This window comes from Emydura macquarii, unplaced genomic scaffold (genome assembly GCF_026122565.2).
Source record: "Emydura macquarii macquarii isolate MOO-44397 ecotype Brisbane River unplaced genomic scaffold, CSIRO-AGI_Emac_v2 contig_2825, whole genome shotgun sequence".
NCBI lineage: Eukaryota > Metazoa > Chordata > Testudines > Chelidae > Emydura > Emydura macquarii.
The window spans coordinates 2,162,972-2,186,731 of NW_027132962.1; the positions used below are offsets into that span (position 1 = coordinate 2,162,972).

General features: G+C 40.1%; 1 protein-coding gene across 1 annotated transcript in view; it reads left to right on the top strand.

Moving 5' to 3' along the window:
- The window catches only part of DROSHA (drosha ribonuclease III), a 94,125-nt gene extending 72,039 nt beyond the window's left edge, over positions 1-22,086 (top strand). Inside the window, exons 24-31 of the mRNA XM_067567944.1 lie at positions 1,253-1,410; positions 2,310-2,415; positions 6,457-6,598; positions 11,582-11,664; positions 11,755-11,858; positions 13,797-13,889; positions 14,731-14,777; positions 21,629-22,086. Coding sequence (XP_067424045.1) covers positions 1,253-1,410; positions 2,310-2,415; positions 6,457-6,598; positions 11,582-11,664; positions 11,755-11,858; positions 13,797-13,889; positions 14,731-14,777; positions 21,629-21,759 — 864 coding nt within the window. The 3' untranslated portion in view covers positions 21,760-22,086. The remainder of the gene's footprint in view (positions 1-1,252; positions 1,411-2,309; positions 2,416-6,456; positions 6,599-11,581; positions 11,665-11,754; positions 11,859-13,796; positions 13,890-14,730; positions 14,778-21,628) is intronic.
- The last annotated feature ends 1,674 nt before the right edge of the window (positions 22,087-23,760 follow it).

Genomic DNA, 23,760 nt, shown 5'->3' on the forward strand with positions numbered 1-23,760 from the left:
ATCTGTGCTTCTGCATGGGTATAACTTACAGTGGAGCTACCACCATTCATTTATTCACCATAGGTTATCACTAATTATTTCTCTTTCACCAATACATAAACCATTCATTTAATATAATGGACCGCAGAGATACGTGAACTTAATTCAGTATGGTCTCCCAGGGATATGGCAGGAAATTGCCATATCTGTCACCGACATATTATTCTTTCTACTTCTTTTATCATGGACATATTAGTCTTTCTACTTGTTTTGTCCAAACCAAGTCCCTGTCTTTTGTGTAGAGCCCATTTGATTTCACTGAGGTTCTTCTTGGGTGCAGGGTGTTCTCACACTCAGAGCTAAGGACAAGGACCCAAATGCTTCATATATACTGTTCCGTGCTCTTAATTGGAATTATAGACTAAATATTGTCAGTAGCTCAGTGATCATGAGTTATTTGTACAACAGCCACAGACTGATGTGTACACAAGATAGAAGTAAACAAACAAAAGTCTTAATGGAAAAAAAATTCACTTCCAGCCTTCCAAGGTGGTGGTGCAAGCTCCTGAGAGAAGCTTTCTTCGTTCTAAATTTTGTTGTTTTGTTTTTTTTAACTTCTCTCTCCGATGATCCGTGCTTCTGCAAGGTACAATTCACCATCCATTTATTTATCATTGGTTATCACTAGTTATTTCTCTCTCCTGCCCCCACTTGTTTGGGCTGAAGATTTCATTTCTTCTTTGGCCCAGAAACCACCTTATATCCCCAAGTGGCATTGATTCTCTCTGCTCTTGGGCAGAGTCAGCCTGAAGAATAGCATTGTAAATATTAGAAATTACCTTAGCATTCTCCCTTTAAATTTTGTATTTTAAAGCTTTTTCATTTCATTTTTGTTTTTAAAGAAAGGAGTGAAGGAAAGAGTAGTAGATTTTGTTTGTTTGTTTTGTTTAAATTGAAAAAAATGCTTAATATAAAAAAAAAATCAAATCAAGTTCTGCCAAGCCTCATTATAGGGAAATGTGATTTGAAATTTAATCCATGAACTAATCTGAGAGAACTAATCTATAGCAGAAGAATGAAATTCATGTATAAGAAGCTGCATAAAATGGTCTGCATCTTGATTGTACAAGTGTCAGTCCAACTATGAGGTGGAAATTTTTCCCTCACAAATGGCCAGTGATTTAGAAAAGGTTTTGATGGTCTCTAAAATGATCTTTTCTTTGAAATGTACAGTGGCCTTCTATCATTAATTTTCATTTGTTACTATTTACAGCTGCAAGAATCCAACACTGACCGGCAGCTTATCGAGACTTCCCCGGTTCTCCAGAAATTGACAGAGTTTGAGGAAGCAATTGGAGTAATTTTTACTCACGTTCGGCTTCTGGCACGGGCCTTCACTTTGAGAACTGTGGGATTTAACCACCTGACTCTGTGAGTATAAAGCAGGGTCCCATATTGAACTATTCTAATCTTACTACTGATTTCCTTAATTGCCCATATTTATAATACGAAACAACTATGTATGTTCAATGAAGGACATGATCTAATAGTGCAAGCTGAGATCATCCAGGAGCCTGGAATGGCTGCAGAGAATGTCATGCTCTGTTGCAGCATGTCAGCTGCACCATTTTTACAGCATCATGTAACAGCACTGATTGGGTTACAAGAGGAAGCATTCATGAGAGATATGTGCATGTGAGGGATTCATAAATGGCAAAAGGAAAGTCACAGTTCAAAGTGCTATATCAGTTCTTCATCCCTGATACAGTAATGCAACGTGTTCACATGGACTTGATACGAAAGAAGGAAAAATTAATCCCATGTTTTTGGGGACAAGGACTGGCCCTACCACAGAAGGGTACTAGTCCATGTCTGAGGTGCATCCACAATACAAATAATAATGATAGAGTAATACCTGGTGACACCCAATCCTGAACCTAAAGTGGATTTGATCCTTTAACTTGTTGTGTATGGGCAGACTGTTGATCCTTTGAAATCAACAGGCACAGCAGTTTATTTGAATGTAAGAAGTTGCAGTGCTGGGGCCTTATTCCTTGTAAATTTAGCTCCAACCTGTATCCCGCAATTAGTCCCAAATCTGTGATTTGGTAATTTTGTTTAACTGTAATGACCTCCTTTGCTTTCTCCAGAAAGTCAATGTGTAATAATAAAGAATTGTTTTCATCACATATGGTTAATACCAGAAAATTGTGTTAAATGAATTAAAAAAGACACTGTTTGCTTTTAAATGAGTATATATTTTTTTAATTTGCATGTTTTTTCTCCCCGACTGCTTATTAATCTTGCCACATTGATGTTTCATTTTTCAGAGGCCACAATCAGAGGATGGAATTCCTGGGTGACTCCATTATGCAGTTGGTAGCCACTGAGTACTTATTCATACATTTCCCTGATCATCACGAAGGGCACTTAACGGTGAGAATGCCATCAAACATACTATCCAGGAGAGCAAATGTGGAACAGAAACAAAAATTATAAGAGAAGCTAGTTAGTGACTTATTCTGATTTTGATTAATAACAGAAACCTCAGGCCCCCTGTTCTGAATAAAGCTTTGTTATTTCAAATATGTGGATCATGCAATGGAGAGGAAATGTTAATTTATGAAGCAAGTGCAATAATACTTCTTCCCTCTGTAAAATGGATCAATAGTATTCATAATCACACTGATGAGCTTGGTACACCTGAGACACAGATAGTGCTTATTTAATACAGGTGTCTGAAAGGATGTTTTGTAGACAGACCTTTCACATGAGTTGTTATTCATGTCTACTAGATTATTGAGTCAACTTTTTTTTCCGTTTTACATGGTTGTCACTTTGTGAGGTGTTTTGATTCCCTCCCTGTAATTACAGTTTATTTTACCCTGGTCTGTCGGTTATTCTCAGCCTAGAGCTGCCATAACAGTTTTTGGATTTAATTTAAAAGTAGTTGTAAAAATTTATTATTGATTCCCGTAGTTTACCAGTATATCTTGTTTTGGGCCTTGGAGCACCTTCCAGCATTCTAAGTACAGTTTGGTAGGCTAGATAGTCTTGGTGATTGTTAGAGTACTTGAAAGTATATGGTTATATATGGGCTGATTATTTGTAGAGAAGAGAATTATACTGCAGAATTGTCTGAGACTCTTAGGCGTTACAAAATGGAATACAAAAACAAAATTGCAAATTATCAGGACCGTCAAATTAAAAATTTCCTGTTTAGGTAGAAGATTGAGTAGCGGTTTCAGAGATGTTAAAATGAGTTTTCTCAGTGGAAGGGATGGTGATGCTGAATCTTTAACAGACTTTTTTTCACATGTTTCTTAGGCATTTGAGCTACAGGTGTTTACAGAAATAACCACACACAAAAAGTAAACAGTCGAAATAAAACTTGTTTTTGTTAATTTATCAAGTTTTATTTAAAACATTTATCATCCATACATTAATCTAGGACATTCAGACTAAATAAGCCTGAACTTCAAGTGTAAAAAAATTAAATAGGTAAATAATAGCTTTTCAGCCAGTTTTAGTCTTCATAAAGAATAAAAAAATAGTGGCAGGAGTGCGGGAAGGGCATAAACACATTCTTTTTTCCTTTGCAGGTCACCTTTGAAAGTGTAGGCACCAGTGCAAATATAGTAAGATAAATCTCTCAAAAACTGTTTGTCAAAAAGGGTATAGAGTGTTATAAATAATAGCTTTAAATCCTCTGGACAATGAGCAGCAGAGCTCAATGTTGTTTAATATAGTCATAAGTGACTTGGAAAGTGGAACTAGTTACAATTTGTTGTCCAAGTTTGTAGGTGAAGATACAAATCTAGGACATGAATAATTGAGATAAGGGAAGATACGGTGAGATTAAAGAGAGATTTGGAGAAATGGGCAATGACTGGAAGAGAGTTGTAATGTTGGGATATATCAGGTGATAGAAATTCAAAGGAAAAGCAAAATTATCTTACTGGGTTTAAATTTGAATGAGATTTGAGAGGGAATTGGGGTGGTGGTGAGTAATATAGAGAGAACCAGCAAACATTGGAGGAGATAGATATATATTATTACCTTGACTTCCTTCCTCCTCCCCCCCCTCTCTTTGTGTGTGTGTGTGTGTGTGTGTATCCCCTCATTTAGGGATACATTTCCATTTAAAGTAATTATGGTGTATCAACTTCATGCTATATCTGGAGTATGTGCACAACTTTGGTCAAGGAAGTCAAGGCAATGGTAAAAGCTCAGATGAGGGCAGAAAAATTGATTCTCGGTGTGAAGTAGTTGTTTATGAAGAAGTTAGCCACATATATCTTGAGAAAAGAGAAATGTTATGAATGCTTTCAGATAGCTAACAGGGAAAAGATATATTCTGCCAACAAGAGAGGGGTATAAATGTGTAGCTGAAGTTTCAGAAAGAATGGTTTAAGTTAGCAGTTAGGAAGGGCTTCTTGTCTACAACAGTTACATGACGGTACCTGTGTGTAATATTATGCTGTGTAAACACAGAAGTGTCAGACAGAATTAATATTTGGAATTAACTCCAGTTGAGTGTACTTTTTAATGTGTAGGAGACATCTTCCATAATGGAATAGGTTGGGTTCTCAGCCTGGAAGTTGCGATGGGTGGGGTTTGGGTTGTTGCAATGACACTGTTGTTCCCATACTGCTGAAGTGTATCAGGGTCCTCGCTAGATCCTGGCTATATGAGGCAGGTCCTTGTATGGAAAAGTGAACTAGATGAACCACTTGCTCTTTCTATCTTCAAGATGCAGATATATTATTAGTATTTATTATTTGTGTTACCATAGCTCCTAGAAGCCCCATTCATGGACCAGGACTCCATTGTGCTAGGTGCTGTACAAATACAGAACAAGAAGACAATCCCTGCCCTGTATTGTAGTAGACAGCAATTTACATGTCACAGTTGTTCAGCACTTCAGTCTCATGGATTTTATGTTGTACTTAGGTAAGATTTTGTTTTGGGGGTTTGGGTGGATGTTGGAAGCGGTTGAGTAGGTGAAAGGGTATGGAGAGGAGAGAAGAGTTAGGATGGGAGAGAGAGATGCGCTGATTTTGCAGTCAGCCTAGCTTATGAAGATCAAGTTGTGAGTGTCTGCTTCATACATCATTGCCAAAAAAAAAACCCCATGACCGTACTGTTCTTTATTTATCTATTGTCAGAGATGAAATATCAAGTACTGAAAATAAATCTTGATTTTCATAAGCTCAGTTGACATACTGGAGCCAGGTAGCATAAAACGTGTATCTAATAAGCTGAGCAGCTGTGATGTGGAACTCAAAAAGGGAGCAATGTGTGCATATGCAATCTCTCAGTGCTGTGTGGCTTTATTTGTTTTGTTTTGTTCTGTTTTCTTTGTTTAAATGACTCTCTTTCCTCCAGGAAAAAATCCCATGCTCTTTTTAATCATACTTTTCCATTTTGAAACTCCTTAATGTCAGTAATCAGAAGATACTCAAGCTGAATAAAAAATCCAAACTATGTTTAAGATGCCTGTAAAGCTTTTATGTAACCATGTCTTCTGCAGAGCTCCATGCTTATCATGTCTACATTACTACTATGACTTCAGAAGCGCTGTGCTTTACACCAACTGGATATGTGGCTAGGAATTTCCATTCCTTACCCTTTCTTTCCCTCACACCCCTGATCAAATGGAGTTGGGAACCAGTGTTTGCTAGTTATGTAGCAGTACTCTTTCTTGCTTTAACATATACAGCATCTTTGTTTTTAATCACGTGTACAAATATTTTTTACACTTCGACTGCTCTGTGTGTGTCTGGATTTCAGGATATTGTGCTCGTTTGTCTATATTTGCTATGGTAAAACATGTTTAGTTTTTGTTAGGCTATGTACTAAAAGCAAAATCAATACAAGAAATGGAGTGATGAGGAGAGGTTATTTTTTTTAATGAAGATCATCAACAAGTATTTAAATGTAATGCAGGATTGTGGGAACTGCACCGTCTTCCTAAGCAGGGGGATCTCTCAAAATCCTCCATCATTGTGCTCTTCTTCCTGCATAGCTATACCACTAAATACCACTATACTACTAAAATTGACTAACGCACACAATTTTAGTCAGTTTCATGTTGCTGCTCCTACCAATGGTACTGGAGCACTTTTCCTTATTATTAGTTGTTTCTGGTAACACACATTAATCCATCTCTGTAGTATCTCAGCTTCCAAGTTATCCTCTTTCTTACTGGCAGCTGGAATGGAACAATGGTGACAGACAGTAGAAAGACGGGATAATGAAACAAAACTTGGATCAGAGAGTTTGAAACAAAAGGAGAATCTCCAGTGATGGACTGGGTGTAAAAACACCAGCAGAAATCAGAATGTGCTGAGAAGAGAAATGCAATAAACTCATTGGGGCAAGGGAGAAAAGAGGCAAGGACCTAATGAGCTGCTTGACTCTTATAGTTTAGCATTACTTAATGTTAAAACTGGGTGGAATTCTTTTTGGTTACAGTTGTTGCGGAGCTCTTTGGTGAATAACAGGACACAGGCCAAAGTAGCAGAAGAGTTGGGTATGCAGGAATTTGCCATCACTAACGACAAGACCAAGAGACCCGTGGCTCTTCGGACTAAGACTTTGGCTGATCTCCTGGAGTGTGAGTGCCAATATTGGATCTTAATCAGAGTGTTAACAGAATATTTAAATACTTAATTACTTAATTAAATATTTAATACTGAAAATGTAAAAGCATGTGAAAAAATAGGGAAAGCTTCTTTGTGACTACGTTGAATAAGTATATTGAGACAGTCTGGAGATAAAGGCCCTTATTCTACCTGGTATTTAAACAGCTCTCTTTTCCCCAGGGCTTATTTAATAAATCCATTTAAAAATAAGTATTCTTTAAAAATGCATGTTTTAAAAACTCAAGTTTTTGGCTGGATTATGCTATTTTCAGATCTGTACTTCCTTGAGTGATGGCCCCATGTGTATTCCACACATGGGTACACATGCATGCCATGCACCGAAGTCTAGAAATTCTTCAAAGCTGTGTCTGCTGGCCCGTACATGCACAGTAGCTCTCCTTCTGCTCCTGACCAAGTGTATAATAAGCAGTGCAAGTCAACACCTCTCCAGTTCCTTCTTACTGCTGCATGGCCTGAGTCAGAATTGTGTCCTCCTTCATGTCATTCATTACCTATAAAGAAAACATTTGTAAATAGTTATATTTTTAGATCAGTAGTTAGTAGTTAAGAAGTTTATAATATAGAGTACTTTTTCTCTCTAGTTGGGGAATCGCTCCCTATTTCCGGTATTATGCCCAGAGTCCCGGGATTCAAAAATTGTGTCTCCTGCCCTTTATCCTTCTCCACCAGTGAAGATCATTAACACTGCCTATACTCTCTGGGTGAGGCACATATCTCTGCAAAGTGCAGCATCTGTCGCTCCTTCCCACCCAGAACTCGAGAAGCCCAGGAGCTTCATGTATGAAAGCACTTGATAAAGAAGACTATGAGGCCCCTCTAATCTGTGCCAGGCAGACCTCTCTGTACATTGGCCTCAATTGCCTAGCATGTTACTTGGAACATAAGCCCAAGGATTCCTCTTCCAGGGTTCCCCATGAGAGTAAAGGGCATTCTCATGGACGCAAGAACAGGTCCCCGTTGAGAAGTGTCCATAAGAAATGAGCTTCCTCTCTAAGCCAGTCCAGGTCAGGTCGTGAATGGAACTGGCTCCAATGAAGACCACAGGATTGGAAGGCAAGATGCATGAAAAGAAAGATACGCTGGTTCTGTTGGTCACCTTGGTACAAAAGTGCAAAGATAGATGTTCACCGGTTCCATCTACAAGTGCTGGTCCAACCCCATCGCTGGTACTGCCTTGTCCATCTAAAGACCGTCCAGTCACTGTAAAGGCACTGGATCTTTCAGACTTAACTATAGGAACTCCTTGGACACCAGTACGTACCGAGACTTATATAACAGTAGAAGATAGATGTCCTTACTCCAGCAGAGGAGTCTACATCAGTGTCCCAGGAATCGTCTCACCTCCAATCATCCGGTAGGACTTCCCTGGTTCCAATGGTACTGCCACCACCAATGGAGAAGTTCTCCAGCCTGGGAGGGGGTGCCGAGCCAGCCCTTCACCATGCGCAGAAGGTGGGGGGGGGGCAAGAGGCTCTGAGGGGCGCAGAGCCTCCTGCACCCCCTGCCCTCAGTGAAGGGCCAGCCCGGAGTGCACTTACTCGCTGTTCCAGCCCTGCAGCCCAGCACCGGCTCAGATGAGGCGGGCCACGCAGGCCCTTCATCATGCGTGAGGGGGTGGGCGTGCAGGAATGGAAGCGGGAGCAGCTGCCCCTCAGCCACCTGCACCCCCTGCCTGTCATGAAGGGCTGACCTGGTGCCATCCCCCCATGCTGGGAGGTCTGAGGCCTCCCCATCCGAGCCGGCGCCGGGCTGCGGGGCTGAAGTGGCGGGTAAGTGCTGACACCGGGCCTCCCTTTCATGACAGGTGGAGGGTGCTGGAGGCTGAGGGGCAGCTGCTCCTGCTTCTGCTCCTGCACCTGCCCCCACCATGAGCGTCATGAAGGGCCAGCCCGACCCCCCCCCCCCCAGGCCGCGGGGGTGAGGCCACTCCCCATCTGAACCAGTGCAGGTTGCAGGGCTGGAGTGGTGGATAAGTACGGGGGGGCACGCGGGGCCATCCCTTTGCACCAGGCGGGGGCACAGGAGACTCTGAGGGATCATGAGGGGCCAGCCCAACCCCCTCTCCCCAGGCCTGAGGCGGGAGGCCACCCCATCCAAGCTGGCACCAGTCTGTGGGTACAGATTGCCCCTCCCTGGGGTAGTTGGGGGGCAGCACTGGGACCCCTCCTGCCCTGCTTGTGGGAGGCGTGAGGCAGGGGGCGCAAATGCAGGCTTGGGCCTTGGGTGCCGGAGACCCTCGGTATACCACTGAAGTCATAAGACTGTAGAACTGGTGTATCAGAAACCACATCACAAAACTGGCCATATACCTTCTCTGAATTCACAACTCCCTGGCAGACAAATTAAGTAGAAGCTTCTCAATAGATCATGAGTGGGAGATTCACGACAGTCCTGAGCAAGATATTTACACAGTGTGGTACTCTGATATGCAACCTCTTCACATCCCAAATAAACAGAAAGCTTCCACTATATTGCTCCATCAAGATTTACTTTCTTGGTTCTCCTAACCTTAGAGGGGTTAAGGGAAGGTGGGGAGGAGACCCAAGGATTCCAGTCCGGGCTCACTCCATCTCATGGCCTTGTTTTTGGATGGGCATCAGAAATAGAACGCTCATGTTCAGCCCCCCATTCCTTAACCAGAGTAGAAAGGAGTCTACTAGAACTTACTATCAGGCCAAATGGAGACGCCTTTCATCCTGGGCACAACTGCACCAACTTTCTGCAGATACTTTAACCTCTCCAGTTGTTCTAGACTATCTCAGCTATCCCTGCAGACTTCAGGTCTCTCTATTAGTTCTCTATGAGTACACCTAGCAGCGATTAGTGCCTTCCTCCCTCTAGTGGAAAGATGCTTTGTCTTTACTAACCCAGCTACAGTACGATTCATGAAAGCCCTGATCAGAACCTTCCCATCAGTGTATAAGCCTACCCTTTAATGGGACCCTAACCTTCTCCTGTCCAAACTCACTAGTCCACCTTTCAAACCCATGGTGACTTGTGCTATGGCTCACCTGTCCACAAAGGTGTCGTTCTTAGTAGCTATCACCTCAGCTAGAAGAGTTGGCAGTCTCAGAGCCATCATGGTGGACCCACCTTATACAGTGTTTCACAAAGAAAAGGTTTCTCTTGACTACACCCAAAGTTTCTCCCCGACATTGTTTCTGAGTTCCACATCAATCAAACGATATGTACCTGTATTTTTCCTGAAACCCCACACTTCCTCTGAAGACAGGAGACTTTACTCCCTCAATGTCCAGCGTGCCCTGGCGTTCTACCTGCAAAGAACCAAACCCATTAGGAAATCACTGAGACTCTTTTATCACCATAGCACAGAGGTCGAATGGGTAAGCCATACCCTCCCAGAAGATTGGGTCTCGAGATACATCTCAGAGTGCTACAAGATAGCAAATATTCCTCCCCCTTGGTGTATCTCAGCTCACTCCATGTGAGCACAGGCTGCCTCCATGGCATCCCTATCAGACATTCTGCTGCAGGACATCTGCAGAGCAGCCACCTGGAGTTCGATCCACACTTGCACATCGTACTATGCCTCAGCTGCAGATGCAATGGTGGGATCGGCAGTATCGCAAGCATCTTTGTTACCAGCCTCCTCGCACCTGCCTTCTTTCTGAACACTGCTTGCCAATCATCCGTGTGTGGAATACACTTAGGGACCATCACTCGAAGAAGTAGTGGAGGTTACTTACTGTAACTGGAAGTTCTTTGAGATGTCTGGTCCCTATCTGTATTGTACTAGCCACCCTCCATCCCCTCTGCTTAGGATCCTGTTGGATTTGTGGTAAGGAGGAATTGGAGAGGTGTCGACTCACACTGCCTATTATACCCTTGGTACAGAGCACGAGAAATGCTACTGCGCATGTGTGGGCCAACTGACACGGCTTTGAAGAATTTCCAGACTCGGGTACATGGCGAGCACACATACTCACATGTGGAATATGGATAGGGACCACACATCTTTGAAGAACCTCCAGTTACAATAAGTAATCACCACTTTCAAGGGTCCAGTTTTCAAATATTAGCCTCCCTTTTTTTGCAGCCCCTACAAGTAACACAAAGAAGGTGATTTAGATGCCAGAGTACCTGATTTGCAGATGCAATCAAGTACTTATTTGTTTACAGGACCTGAGTTGTATCCCCCAAAGAACCGTTGGTGCAAAATTATGGGCTCAGAAATGGAGAGTCAGCATGGATGACATCAAAAATTTGTCCCTAAGAGTAAGGCTATATTGGCATCTGAGTCAGAAGGACAGGAATTCTGACAAAGCAGAGGTTGTGACTCTGACATGCTCTCATTATTAGAAGAAGAGAGGAAAAAATGATCCCAGAATGTAGGGAGATCTCTGCCTCACTGAATTCCAGTAAGAGGTTTCAAAATAGCATTTCTACAAAGCATGCAGTGACACGTAGAACAAGCCCCTCAATCCATTTATGAAAGTGTTTGTCATTCTCCTTTCAAGGTAGGTGAAATGGTAATAAATATTGTGCCAAGAAAGTTAATCTCTATCCAGTGCATTTTAATATATTGTGTGAGAAGTTTAGATCTGTTGTCTCTTGCCAAATCCTTTTAGTAAATGGAAACTGTTCACAAACAATAGTGATTTATACCTAAGCATTTATAGTGTACCTGATAGTGATTTATTTCTAAGAAGTCCTGATCTGCTGGTTAAATCACAGGATTAGGAGTCAGGTTCTGTTTCTAATTCTATAAATGAAAGTTGCTTAACCTCTTGCTGACTCAGTTTCCTTCCCTGTAAAGCAATGATGATAATACCCACCTCACAGCAGAGTTGTGAAGCTTACCTAGCTCATTAATGATTTTAAAGCACTCTAAATTACTCTGAGGGTACTATACGAATGGAAAGCAGTGCACTCCTCTAGCATGGATAGTAATACCTAAATATTTTGTTTCTCAGCTTTTATTGCCGCACTCTACATTGATAAGGATTTGGAGTATGTTCACACTTTCATGAATGTGTGCTTTTTTCCACGATTAAAGGTAAAGTCAATTAGCTTCATATTTTCATATATCATTGCAATGTGGGCTGTTACTGCAAGCTCTCAAACGATCTTTGTGGATTAATTATAGGAATTCATTTTAAATCAAGATTGGAATGACCCTAAATCCCAGCTTCAGCAATGTTGCCTGACTCTTAGGACAGAAGGAAAAGAGCCAGATATTCCTCTATACAAGTAAGGAGCTCTTTATCATTTACACAAACTAATTATCAGTCTTTGTTTTACCCAGTAAAAGATGTGATCAGATTCTGAACAACATTCTTTTACCTTGTCTTTATTTGAAGACAACATCTGATCATAACTAGGTTTAAAATTGGTCTGTCTATTATTTAAAGAAATAATTCAATCTGCTTCCAAACCAAAGATATTGTTTTGTTTGGGAGTTGAAATTGTTGAACCAACGTTTTGAACTCTGTATGTTTTAATCACTGCAGGGCTGAATTAATAAGAACTCTGCTTTTACATTACATAAGGCCTCAGAGAATACTTTTTCTGGGTTTCTAGTTTTCTTGAATTTTTAAATGAGTTATTCCTTAAAGATTAAAATTTTAAAAATGAAAGGAATATTCAGAATGCTCAAGTACAGTGAGTGGGGAGAAGAGGATTGTCATGTGGATATAGCCATTGACTGTGAGTAAAGAACCAGGATTCTGTTCCCTGCGATACCATGAACTTTGTGTGACCCTGTGCACTCTTATTAAAGTCTTTGTGCGTCAGTTTCCACAGCTGTAAAATAGGGATTATACCTGCAACACAAAGGTAATATTAAATGTTACATTTTGTATAATACTTTCACATCCAGACCCGTATTATATTGATGGGTGCAATGTAAGTACCTGGAAAAAGGAGGAAAGAAAATGCTATCGAAGTACAAGGTTTTTATTGTTGGTATTTATTATATTCAGAATGTGTATAGAATGAAAAGCCAGATATATGTCTCATGTTTACCAAAGTATAGTTTCATATGAAGTGCAGTGGGTTACAATGAAAATTGGTGCACTTCTGAAATATGAATGCAAAGTGATACTTTGCAGATCTGATTTTCAAAATCTTTATCTGAGAGCTTACTCCCTTATCTTGAGGGAGATAGATACAAAAGAAATGAATTTCTGTTTCTTGTCAAACCGACTGAGTATAAGTACAGTATGTTTGTGCTGTTTTGTTGTTATGATACATTGATTTTGATAGTACAGTTCAGAGTTAATCTACATATGCTCTTATCTTCCTATTATCTTGTTTAATTTTCTTCCCTTGGGGTTATCTGTTTCACTGCATTTGCAATCAGTAGTTTTGCTTTTAAAATCTAGGGTGTGTTTTGTTTGAGTGTATGTCTGGTTTTACACAGTTCATTAGATGCAGAGTAATTTGGTTAGATATTTCAAAACTGATATGAACTTGCTGCTCCTTTTATTGAGAAACAAGGTAGTGGACAGAACTCATCCTGTCAGTGAGGAGAGTTGGGGCAGAGGGAAGAGATAAAAGGAAAAACAAATTCATTTTGTGTCTAGGGAATTATCTTTTTCTCCTTGAGACAGTTGCTGATGCATATCATGTATTTTCACTCAAATGGAAACGTGGTCTCATAAGTGAGAGAAATGATAACATTTTTGAGGGAACAATTTGTTTATTCTGTGATATTTGCCATGTAGAGGGGCAGCATATCAAATATCACTTCCCCTTTAAACCTTGTTAACTTTTTACATTTTATGGGCCAAAATTTCAGTGCACATAGGCTGACTTGTATGATTAAAAGTGTGTATCCAATTGCACAACTACATTTGTGCATGCGGATCCACAGAATTGCAGGAATTGGATGAGCATGTAAGCATTTTTGTCTGCAGGCAGTGGACTTACGTTTTTAATTGGATCTATGTGTAATCCCAGAAGTGTTAAATAAATCTAACTTTACATAAAGACAAATTTTAAAATTTATTTTAACACAATTTTGGCATCTTCTGGTTAAAGTAATATATACAGACAGCAGTCTACCCTCTGATTTTGTGCCTTTTGCTAATCTTGCTAGATGGATTGAAAGCTCAGTGATATATGTGCCACTGATAGATTATTGTTTCATACTTTCTTGTTGGACAAATTATGTCTTTCTTATTTCAGGACCCTGCAGACAGTAGGACCTTCTCATGCCAGGACATATACAGTAGCTGTTTATTTCAAAGGGGAAAGAATAGGATGTGGCAAAGGCCCAAGGTATAGTGGAAATGTATTAAATGGTTTTAATAAACGAATTTGATTGTGAAAACCTCTGAAAGGAGAGCTCAGAAGACGAATATCTGCTGGTTAGCCAAAGAAAAGGTAAAGTATGGGTAACAACTGTGCAGCCTTCCCCACTCTACTCTGCCTCTGTGCCTCAGACTTAATTTAATGGGACCATATGCTAGTAGCTGGAGGTAGTTCAGTCTCCAGGTCCATTTGGTCTTTAGCCTCTCTCTGCAGAGGTTCCCAACAAGCATGTGTGTGTAGTGACATTTATGGACTGAAACCACCAAACAGCTTCCAGATCACAATGATGTGTGGTCACTGCTGACTGACAAATTTAAACTGGCAACTTAGGTCAGAGAGCCTCTTATCTTTTTTTACTGATCACCTTCAGCAATCCAGCCCTCGTTATTTTTTGGCATAGAAAAAAAATTAAACATTTTTGTAATGTTCTTAAACCTCTCCGATTATTAGAACAGAACCATAAGTACATAATTTTCACTTTGCAGTACAGAACCTCTGTGCTGTCGAAATGTCATTCGATTTTTGGTGCTCACTCTTCTAGTTATATTCATTTTTCTTTCTCATAATTAAAACAATCTCTTAATGAATTACAAAACTATTCTAATAACCTTATTGATCTAAATTTTTAATAAATATTCTGCGGGAACTATGTCATTATTACATGTATGTTTGTAGAAAACTTGATTTATTTATTACATTACGGGCATGACTAATCAATGATTATTTGAAGAGTTGATCACAGTGGAGTAATCTGAACCTCAGATTGTGGGACAGATAAATTTACCATGTTTTTGTTTGGTTTTGACAGTATTCAACAAGCAGAGATGGGAGCAGCTATGGATGCGCTTGAAAAATGTAAGAAGTTTTCTTGGAAACTGGGAAAACTATTGCAATTTACTCAACTGGGTTTTCATGGGGGCAAGGTGCATGTTTTATGTGGGAGAAAAATGGACCAGAGAATATACACGAGATTTCAACTTTAGGTTTGTTTATTAATAGTTTCCATAAAACTTTGTAAAAAATCAAGTAGTACGTATGATACACAGAGGCTTTTTTCAAAGAGAAGTTTTCAATAAGTCACAGAGACAGCAGTTGTCCCTTATTTTACTTAGTTCCTTAATCACTCAGAGGTTCCCCTGCTTTAATGTGGAACGGAATGGGGTCAGCTTGCTCTGTAGTACAGGGTAAATCCACACTACACATTTTACAACCATTTGCTAGTAAAGTTGTTTCCTGTGGTTCAGGACTTGCATCTTCTAGAGTGTTTTTTGACAGTGTGGACAGGACAGGTCAATTCTAGGATCATGCTATGGAACAGTGTTAAAAGTCTAGATCAGGGGTGTCAAACATACAGCCCGCGAACCTTTTTGATCCGGCCCGCATCCAGCCAGTTTTTTTGAGAAGTGCTGCCGCCCAAAGTGAGGGCATTGGCACTTAAAGGGATTTATCTGCGTCCGGCATTGACGCTTTAAGACTCTTAAACTGGCACTGCATTGGCATTTAAAGAGATTTCTCTTCCTACGGCATTGCCGGTTTAAGAGTCTTAAAGCGTCGATGCCGGATGCAGAGAAATCCCTTAAAGCGACAATGCACTCAGTCCGGCAACACGGTCCCTCGCGAAATCACACCGCCGAAAAGGGCTGATGCTGCGCCGCCGAAAAGGGGAAGATGGCCCGAATTTTTCGGCAGAGGGTATTGCATGGCCCCTGTGAAGTGCAGTTTACGAGAATTTGGCCCATCACCATCAGCGAGTTTGACACTCCGGGTCTAGATCCTCTCGGCTCTAGTATAGGTTGTTACAGCTCTACTGAAATCAACGGAGCTAAGACAATTTACGGCAGCTAAGGATCTTCCTCTATGTTTTTACCCTGGTTCTTTTGATCAGTACTTCAAAATTAGCTGAACAAACTTTAGACATGACTTGTGAGTAGTCTTCCAGGAGGAAGAATCTCACAGATGAACAGACGTAATGGTGGGGGAAGAGGGAGGTGTTGAGGAATTAAAAATTAAGTTGTAAGTGATGGGGAACGTCACTGAAAATTTCTAATTTTGAAGAGGTCTCGTTAAAATTTCAGGAGGGCTGTTAATTTATAAGTGGTAAATTAATAAGTGGTAAACTTTCTCGTAGTGTAAGAAAACTCTACATCCAGTGCTCACAAAAGAGATTAGGAAAGTCTATGTTTATGTTTGATATAAAACAGGGGTTTCAGTCTTTTTTCATGGGCGGGCCCCTAAATAATTTCGAATGGAGATGTGGACCCCTTTGGAAATCTTAATACATAGTCTGCAGACCCACAGGGATCTGTGGACCACAGGTTGAAAACCACTGGTGTAGAATAAAGAACTGTAAGTCCTCAAAATTCTCAAACACCTGTGCATATTCTGTTATGGAATTTCTGGTAAAAAAAAAAAAAAATAAAGCTTCAATGTTGGTCTTAATTTGTTATCTGTAGGTAAATCTATGCTGCAAAAAAAACCCAACAGGCAGCGAGTCTCAGAGCCCAGATTAACTAACTCGTACTCGTGCTATTGGGCTAAAAATAGCAATAGCTGGAGCGTGGTCTCTGAAACACAGTGAGGGATGAAGGGTGTCAGCCGGGGATCCAGCTCAAGTGGGAACATTTACAGTGCTGTTTTTAGCCCCGTGGCATAAGCTCCCTGAGCCCAAGTCAGGCGACCCAAACTCTGACACTCACTGCCACAAATTTTTTTTTTTTTTTTTTTTTTTGCAGAAGATGGCACAGTCTCTGCTCATCCATATATTTCACAGTTATCCATATCCATTTGCTAGTCTTACACCTTAAACTCACAAACAGTTGCCAGACATGTACTTGAATCTTGTCTTACAAACCCTTTGTGAAGCCTTTGGCAAGGTTCCTGACAATATCTTCTAGAGAGGCTTTCTTCATAACAACTACATTGGCTGTAAGAGTCACCGAACTTAGGGCCCTGTCAGTTAAGGATCCATTTTTACAGCCTTTTTGCAGAAAACTATTTAGGAATATCTGTATATATGTGAAGTATGTATGGGGATTTTATTTTATTGGTACGTTGAAAAGTTTAAAACAAAAAAAACCCAAACCTGTCATTTTCATGTACATTTCTGTGCTGCCTTACTCATTTAAAATTCTTTCACCAGTACAAAAGTATGTATAATGATTGGAGCGCAAATACTTGGGAACTGCTTACCTTTATAGATCCTTACATAGAATCATAGAAGATTAGAGTTGGAAGGGATCTCAGGAGGTCATCTAGTCCAACCCCCTGCTCAAAGCAGGACCAATCCCAACTAAATCATCCCAGCCAGGGCTTTGTCAAGCCAGGCCTTAAAAAGCTCCTAGTGAAAAAGTTTTCCCTAATGTCCAACTTAGACCTCCCCCATTGCAACTTGAGACCATTGCTCCTTGTTTTGTCATCTGTCAGCACTGAGAACAGCCTAACTCCATCCTCTTTGGAACCCCCCCTTCAGGTAGTTGAAGACTGCTATTAAATCCCCCCTCACTCTTCTCTTCTGCAGACTAAATAAGCCCAGTTCCCTCAGTCTCTCCTCATAAATCACGTGCCTCAGCCCCTTAATCATTTTTGTTGCTCTTCACTGGACTCTCTCCAATTTGTCCTTTCTGTAGTGGAGGGACCCAAAACTGGACATAGTACTCCAGATATGGCCTCACCAATGCCGAATAGAGAGGAGTAATCACTTCCCTCGATCTGCTGGCAATGCTCCTACTGATGCAGCCTAATATACTGTTAGCCTTCTTGGCATCCAGGGCACACTGTTGACTCATATCCAGCTTCTTGTCCACTGTACCCCGCAGGTCCTTTTCTGCAGAACTGCTGCTTAGCCAGTCAGTCCCCAGTCTGTAGGAGTGCATATGAGTCTTCCATCCTAAGTGCAGGACTCTGCACTTGTCCTTGTTGAACCTCATCAGATTTCTTTTGGCCCAATCCTCCAATATTGGCCCAATTTAGATCCCTGTGTAGTCTATCCCTACCCTCCAGCGTATCTACCACTCTCCCTAGCTTAGTGTCATCTGCGAACTTGCTGAGGGTGCAATCCACACCATCCTCCAGATCATTAATGAAAATATAGAACAAAAGCAGCCCACTCTGCTTGATATGGGCTTCCAGCAGACATCAAGCCGTTGATCACTATCCATTGAGCCAAATGATCCAGCCAGCTTTCTATCCACCTTATAATTCAGTCATCCAACCCATATTTCTTTAACTTGCTGGCAAGAATACTGTGGGAGGCTATCAAAAACTTTGCTAAAGTCAAGGTATATCATGTCCACCGCTTTCCCCACATCCACAGAGCCAGTCATCTCATCATAGAAGGCAATCAAGTTGGCCAGGCATGACTTGCCCTTTGTGAATTCATGCTGACTGTTCCCAGTCCCCTTCTTCTCCTCCAAGTGCTTCAAAATGGATTTCTTGAGGACATGCTTCATGATCAGATTAATCAAAAATTCAATATAAATCACAGGGCGCCGTGCTGAAAATTCCATTGTTATTTTATGTCGCACCCAGTAAATTAGATTCAGATCCTCCAGATTGGGGGCAGGGTGTTGGTTTTATTTACCACTGACAATTATACTCTCAATCCATATAGGAATAACACCCAAAATATATTAATTAAAATATGTTAATTTATCAGCCAGCAAATCAAAGGTGCAGAATATAATCCATCACAGCCCACTCAGATGTCCTATCAACTAGATGGCTTTTGCAGTGTGCCCTGAAGTTTAGTAAATTCAGACTAGGGAAGGGGCAGCCAAAATCCTTTTAGAGAACACCCTGCACAAAGCCCCCCTCTCTCCTACAATGAGGAGGTCCAGCTTGAGCATTTCCTCTGACTTCAGCTGTGGTAGTGTTACCCAGAGAGAGAGACGCAGTCTCTTAGGTATGCACGTCCCAGAGCATTTTAGGGGTTTATAGGTCAAAACTAATACCTTTACATTTGTCCTGAACACCCCAGGGATCCCGGTGGATCCCAGAGCACTGCTGCCCTGCTATCCCAGTGAGATGCTCCACTTGGTAAACTGGTTTACCCCATTCTACTCCGACTTTCGTTTCTGAATGGATATGTGGTGGAGCCCTGGGAGAGCACTTTGCAGTAGTCTAGATCACAATGGCACGATTGCAAGGTCTGCATCTGAAAGGTGGGGAGGGGAAGCTATTCTAGTCACTTGTGTGTTACAATTTTATAACAGCATCTGCGGGGTCTAAAGCCATCTCCAACTTGAGAATTTAGGTAACTGCTGATGGACAAGAGCCTTCTGTCAAAAGGATCAATATTACCAATATTACACATTGGAAAGCATAATCCCAACTATACATGCAAAGTGATGGGTTCTAAATTAGCTGTTACCACTCAAGAAAGAAATCTTGAAATCATAGTGGATAGTTCTCTGGAACCACATGCTCATTGTGCAGCAGCAGTCAAAATAGCTAACAGAATGTTAGGAACCGTTAGGAAAAGGATAGATAATAAGACAGAAAATATGTTGCTAGTGTATAAATTCCACACCTTGTATGTCTATGTAGTGAATAGTCTATGTAGTTCTGGTTGCCCTATCTCCAAAAAGATATATTAGTATTAGAAAAGGTACAGAGAAGGGCAACAAAAATGATTGGGGTATGGAACATGAGGAGAGATTAAAAACACTGGGGCTGTTCATCTTAGAAAAGAGGGGATACAATAGAGCTCTAAAACCACGGTATGGAGAAAGTAAATAGGGACATGTCATTTACCCCTTTCACATAACACCAGAACCTGGAATCACCCAATGAAATTAATAGGCAGGAGATTTAAAACAAACATAAGGAAGTATTTCTTCAAACAACACACAGTCAACTTGTGGAGCTCTTTGCCAGGGGATGGAGTGAAAGCCAAAAGTATAAGTGGGTTCAAGAAAGAATTAGATAAATTCATGAAGGACAGGTCTATCAATGGCTATTAGCCAAGATGGTAAGGGATGTAACCCCACGCTCTGACTGCCAGAAGTTGTGTCCAGATGGGGCTGGGCAATAGATCACTCAATAATTGCCCTGTTTTTCCATTCCTTCTGAAGCATTTGGCACTGGCCACTGTCGGAAGACAGTATACTGGACTAGATGGACCATTGGTCTGATCCAATATGGCCATTATGTTCTTATGTTTTTACCTCTGCCATTTCCTCCAGATGTTTTCACCGACCCACCATCATCACCTCAGATTTGTCTGGATTGAGCTTCAGCCAGATACCACTCATACATGCACTGATATATATCTAAATAAATATTTATCTTTAGGCTTGAAAGGATTAAATTTTTAACTGGTAAATTGGTAAACATTGATTTCACCATGCACACACAAACCAGTGCAAAAAATTTTTCATCAATGATGATCAATATTTATGGATGGCCAAAGTAAGAAAAATGGTACCTGAGAACTTTAGGTCAAAATCTAGTGATTTAGCAAATGGACTAGCAAATGAATAGGAATGGTATATTTTGACTTGTGATGTTGACAATTTTCATTTTAGTGGTTTTGCTTTAACTTTTAAATCTCAACATCTAATATCATTACTAATTATCTGATCCCCTCATAATTTCCCACAACTATGAAAATTTAAATTGATGATAAAATTTAAAAATGCTTAAACATGAACATCAATACTATCCATCAAAATTATAATAAAATGAAAATTGAATTCTGCCAAGCCCATTTATATTTGTTGAATTGGAGGTAGCTAAATTGTTGCTTTTTGAGAATGGCTTTTAATGCAGTCATGTTTGTTAATTCAGAAATCAGCTATCATTTTCCTGCTCAGAACACTGCCACTGTATCAAGCATGCTTTTGCATTCTCTAAAATAAAAAGAGTAATGATGTGAACATCTGTACAACACTCAGAACAACTTGCTTTTACTTTGTCAGATATTTTAGTTGCTCTTATTCCACAGAGTGTTGATTGTATTCTAACTTCAGTTTTTCAATATTAACTACCTGTTGCCAAGGGAACAAAATGTAAAATCCAGGTATTACTTGGACATGTTACTATATCAGCATTTTATAGTCTCTATTTCAGAGTACAGTAGAACCTCAGAGTTGCGAACACCTCAGGAATGGAGGTTGTTCATAACTCTAAAATGTTCGTAACTCTGAACAAAACATTATGGCTGTTCTTTCAAAAGTTTACAACTGAACATTGACTCAGTACAGCTTTGAAACTTTATAGCAGAAGAAAAATGCTGCTTTTAACCATCTTAATTTAAATGAAACAAGCACAGAAAGAGTTTCCTTACCTTGTCAAATCTTTTTTTAAACTTTCCCTTTATTTTTTTAGTAGTTTACATTTAACATAGCACTGTAGTGTATTTCCTTTTTGTTTTGTCTCTGCTGCTGCCTGATTGCATACTTCCGGTGTGTGATTGACCGGTCAGTTCATAACTCTGGTGTTCATAACTCCAAGGTTCTATTGTATATCATAATCGGCTAAGCTCCTTACCAAGGGAAACAAATGTTTAAATCATCTTGAAACTGAGGTGGTATGATAATGTTGGCCCTCCAGTTTTCTACTGAGTGTCACAATGAATGAGGCAAAGTGATAATGGTATGACGTTTTCCCCTTCATCTTATAAAAGAAAAATAAACAAACAAAAATTGAGGCATTCTCTGTGCTACCAGCTGCCCTTTATTAATATAAAATATTTCTCCCTGTGTCAGATAACTTTCCCCAGATGGCCCATCAGAAACGGTTCATTGAACGGAAATACAGACAAGAGTTGAAAGAAATGAGGTGGGAAAGAGAGCATCATGAGAGAGAGCCAGAGGAGACTGAAGAAGTCAGGAAATAAAAGGAGGGCACAGAAGTGGTGGCATATTTACTTACTTAATAACTCCATGGCCTATGGAGACCTAACCTAGTTTCATGCAGATGATGAATGAAGCATGAAGCTGACAGCAAATAGAAAATCATGCTCTCTTTAAAAAAAAAAAAAAAAGAGTGGCTTTTTTATTGTGTTTTAACTGTAAAGTCTTGGGGACTTTTCCTAAGATTTTTTTTTTTAAAGTCCTTTTAACTTTTATGAAACAGATGTTTTTTGTTTGTTTTTAATTTTGTCTTGTATGAAACAATAAAGTGTTAATTTCAGAATCTCTCGAAAAAGAAAAGAATGATTTAATTAGTGTCTCCTGTGTTTGAATGCTGCTGTGCCAAAGACCTGCAAACAGTGTCACACTGACTCAGTGCTGAAGAGGAAAAAAGAAGTTACCTTGGCCCTGATTCAGCAGAAAGGCTTACACTGGTGCTTAACATTAAGTGCATACATACAATTGAACTCATGCCACTGTTCTGTTGAATTAGGGCCTTCATAAGTTGTTGGTCCATCTTAAGTATATCGCAACTTTATCAAAGGAGTATTTGTTATTCAGATTGTTTGGATCCAACGGACCTAGGAATCTACAGACATTTGGAGGGTGATGTAGCTGCATGTAAAAGGTTGAGGGTTTTATTTTTAAAGACAGTGTTGTGAAGATTTTATAAGAACCATACAATAATTGTGAAGCAAAGAAACACCCATCGTTTTTCAGGATGTGGCTAGTTATATGTCAGTTTTGTAGATTAATTATAATGTTATTCCTATCTTTCTATTCTAGCAAAATGTTTTGACCAGAAAACATTGAGTGTCAAATGTTGCCTTCAGCTGCTTACGCCTGCAACTCCAGGTGGAAATACACATGTAAATTGTGTGCATGTACCTGAGAGCAGAATTTGATACGATGTAATTCAAACACTTGTAGAGTTTAAGGCCAGAAGGGACCTTTGGCTTATCTAGTCTAATATCCTGTATGTCATAGGCCGTTAAATTTCACCCAGTTACAAGTGATTTGGCTCAATACAGGGTTATTTGACTAAAGCACATCTTCCAGAAAGGCAACCAATCTTCATCTGAAGACATCAAAAGATGGGGACTCCACCACTTCCTTTGATAGTATTTTCCAGTGGTTAATCACCTTCACTGCTAAAATATATGCCAAATTTTTTATTTGAATTTGTCTGGCTTCATCTTCCAGCCATTGAATATTGTTAGCCTTTCTCTGCTAGATCAAAGAGCACTTTAGTACCCGTTATTTTCTCCTGTGGAAAGTGCTTATACATGGTAGTCATATCCTCTCAGTCTTCTTTTGGTAAGCTAAACAGACTGAGCTCTTTAAGTTTGCTGCTGTAAGGCATTTTCTGCAATTCTTGAATCATTTTTTGCATCTCCCTTCTGCACCCTCTCCAAATGTGATAATACATACCCGATTGATAACAGAGAGTTCCATAATCAGCGTCATATTTAGTCTCACACAGAGAACCTTGTGAGTATTTAAAGGGATGTTTCTTTCACATAATCCATCCTAGTAAGACAAGTATTTTATAGTGCTGATTCAGCACCATACTTCTGTGTATGACAAGAATTCCCAAGAGCACTTCATCACACAGATGGACTAAAAATAGACACTGGTATAGCTGAAAAGTTCAACCTATACAAGCTTTAGCCCATAGTTACACTTGTGAGCTAATCAAAGTCACTATTTTGAGAAGTACATTTTCGTATGTACAGGGCCTGTGATGCATACACAAGCAGAAATATGTTTCTGAAAATCTGACCCCAAATTGTTTTCTCCCGTCTCTCTATTTGATAATGTCTGTTGGTTATAATCTGATGTTAAATATATTTCAGACCAGGAGAGAGAAAACTTTCTGTAATTCCCAAGAGCAATAAACCAATAAAGCTAAGAAATTGGCATGTGAAGGTAAGGAGGTGACCTCTGTTGGATTCTGCTGCAGTTTGACTTCTGAGATTTAGCAG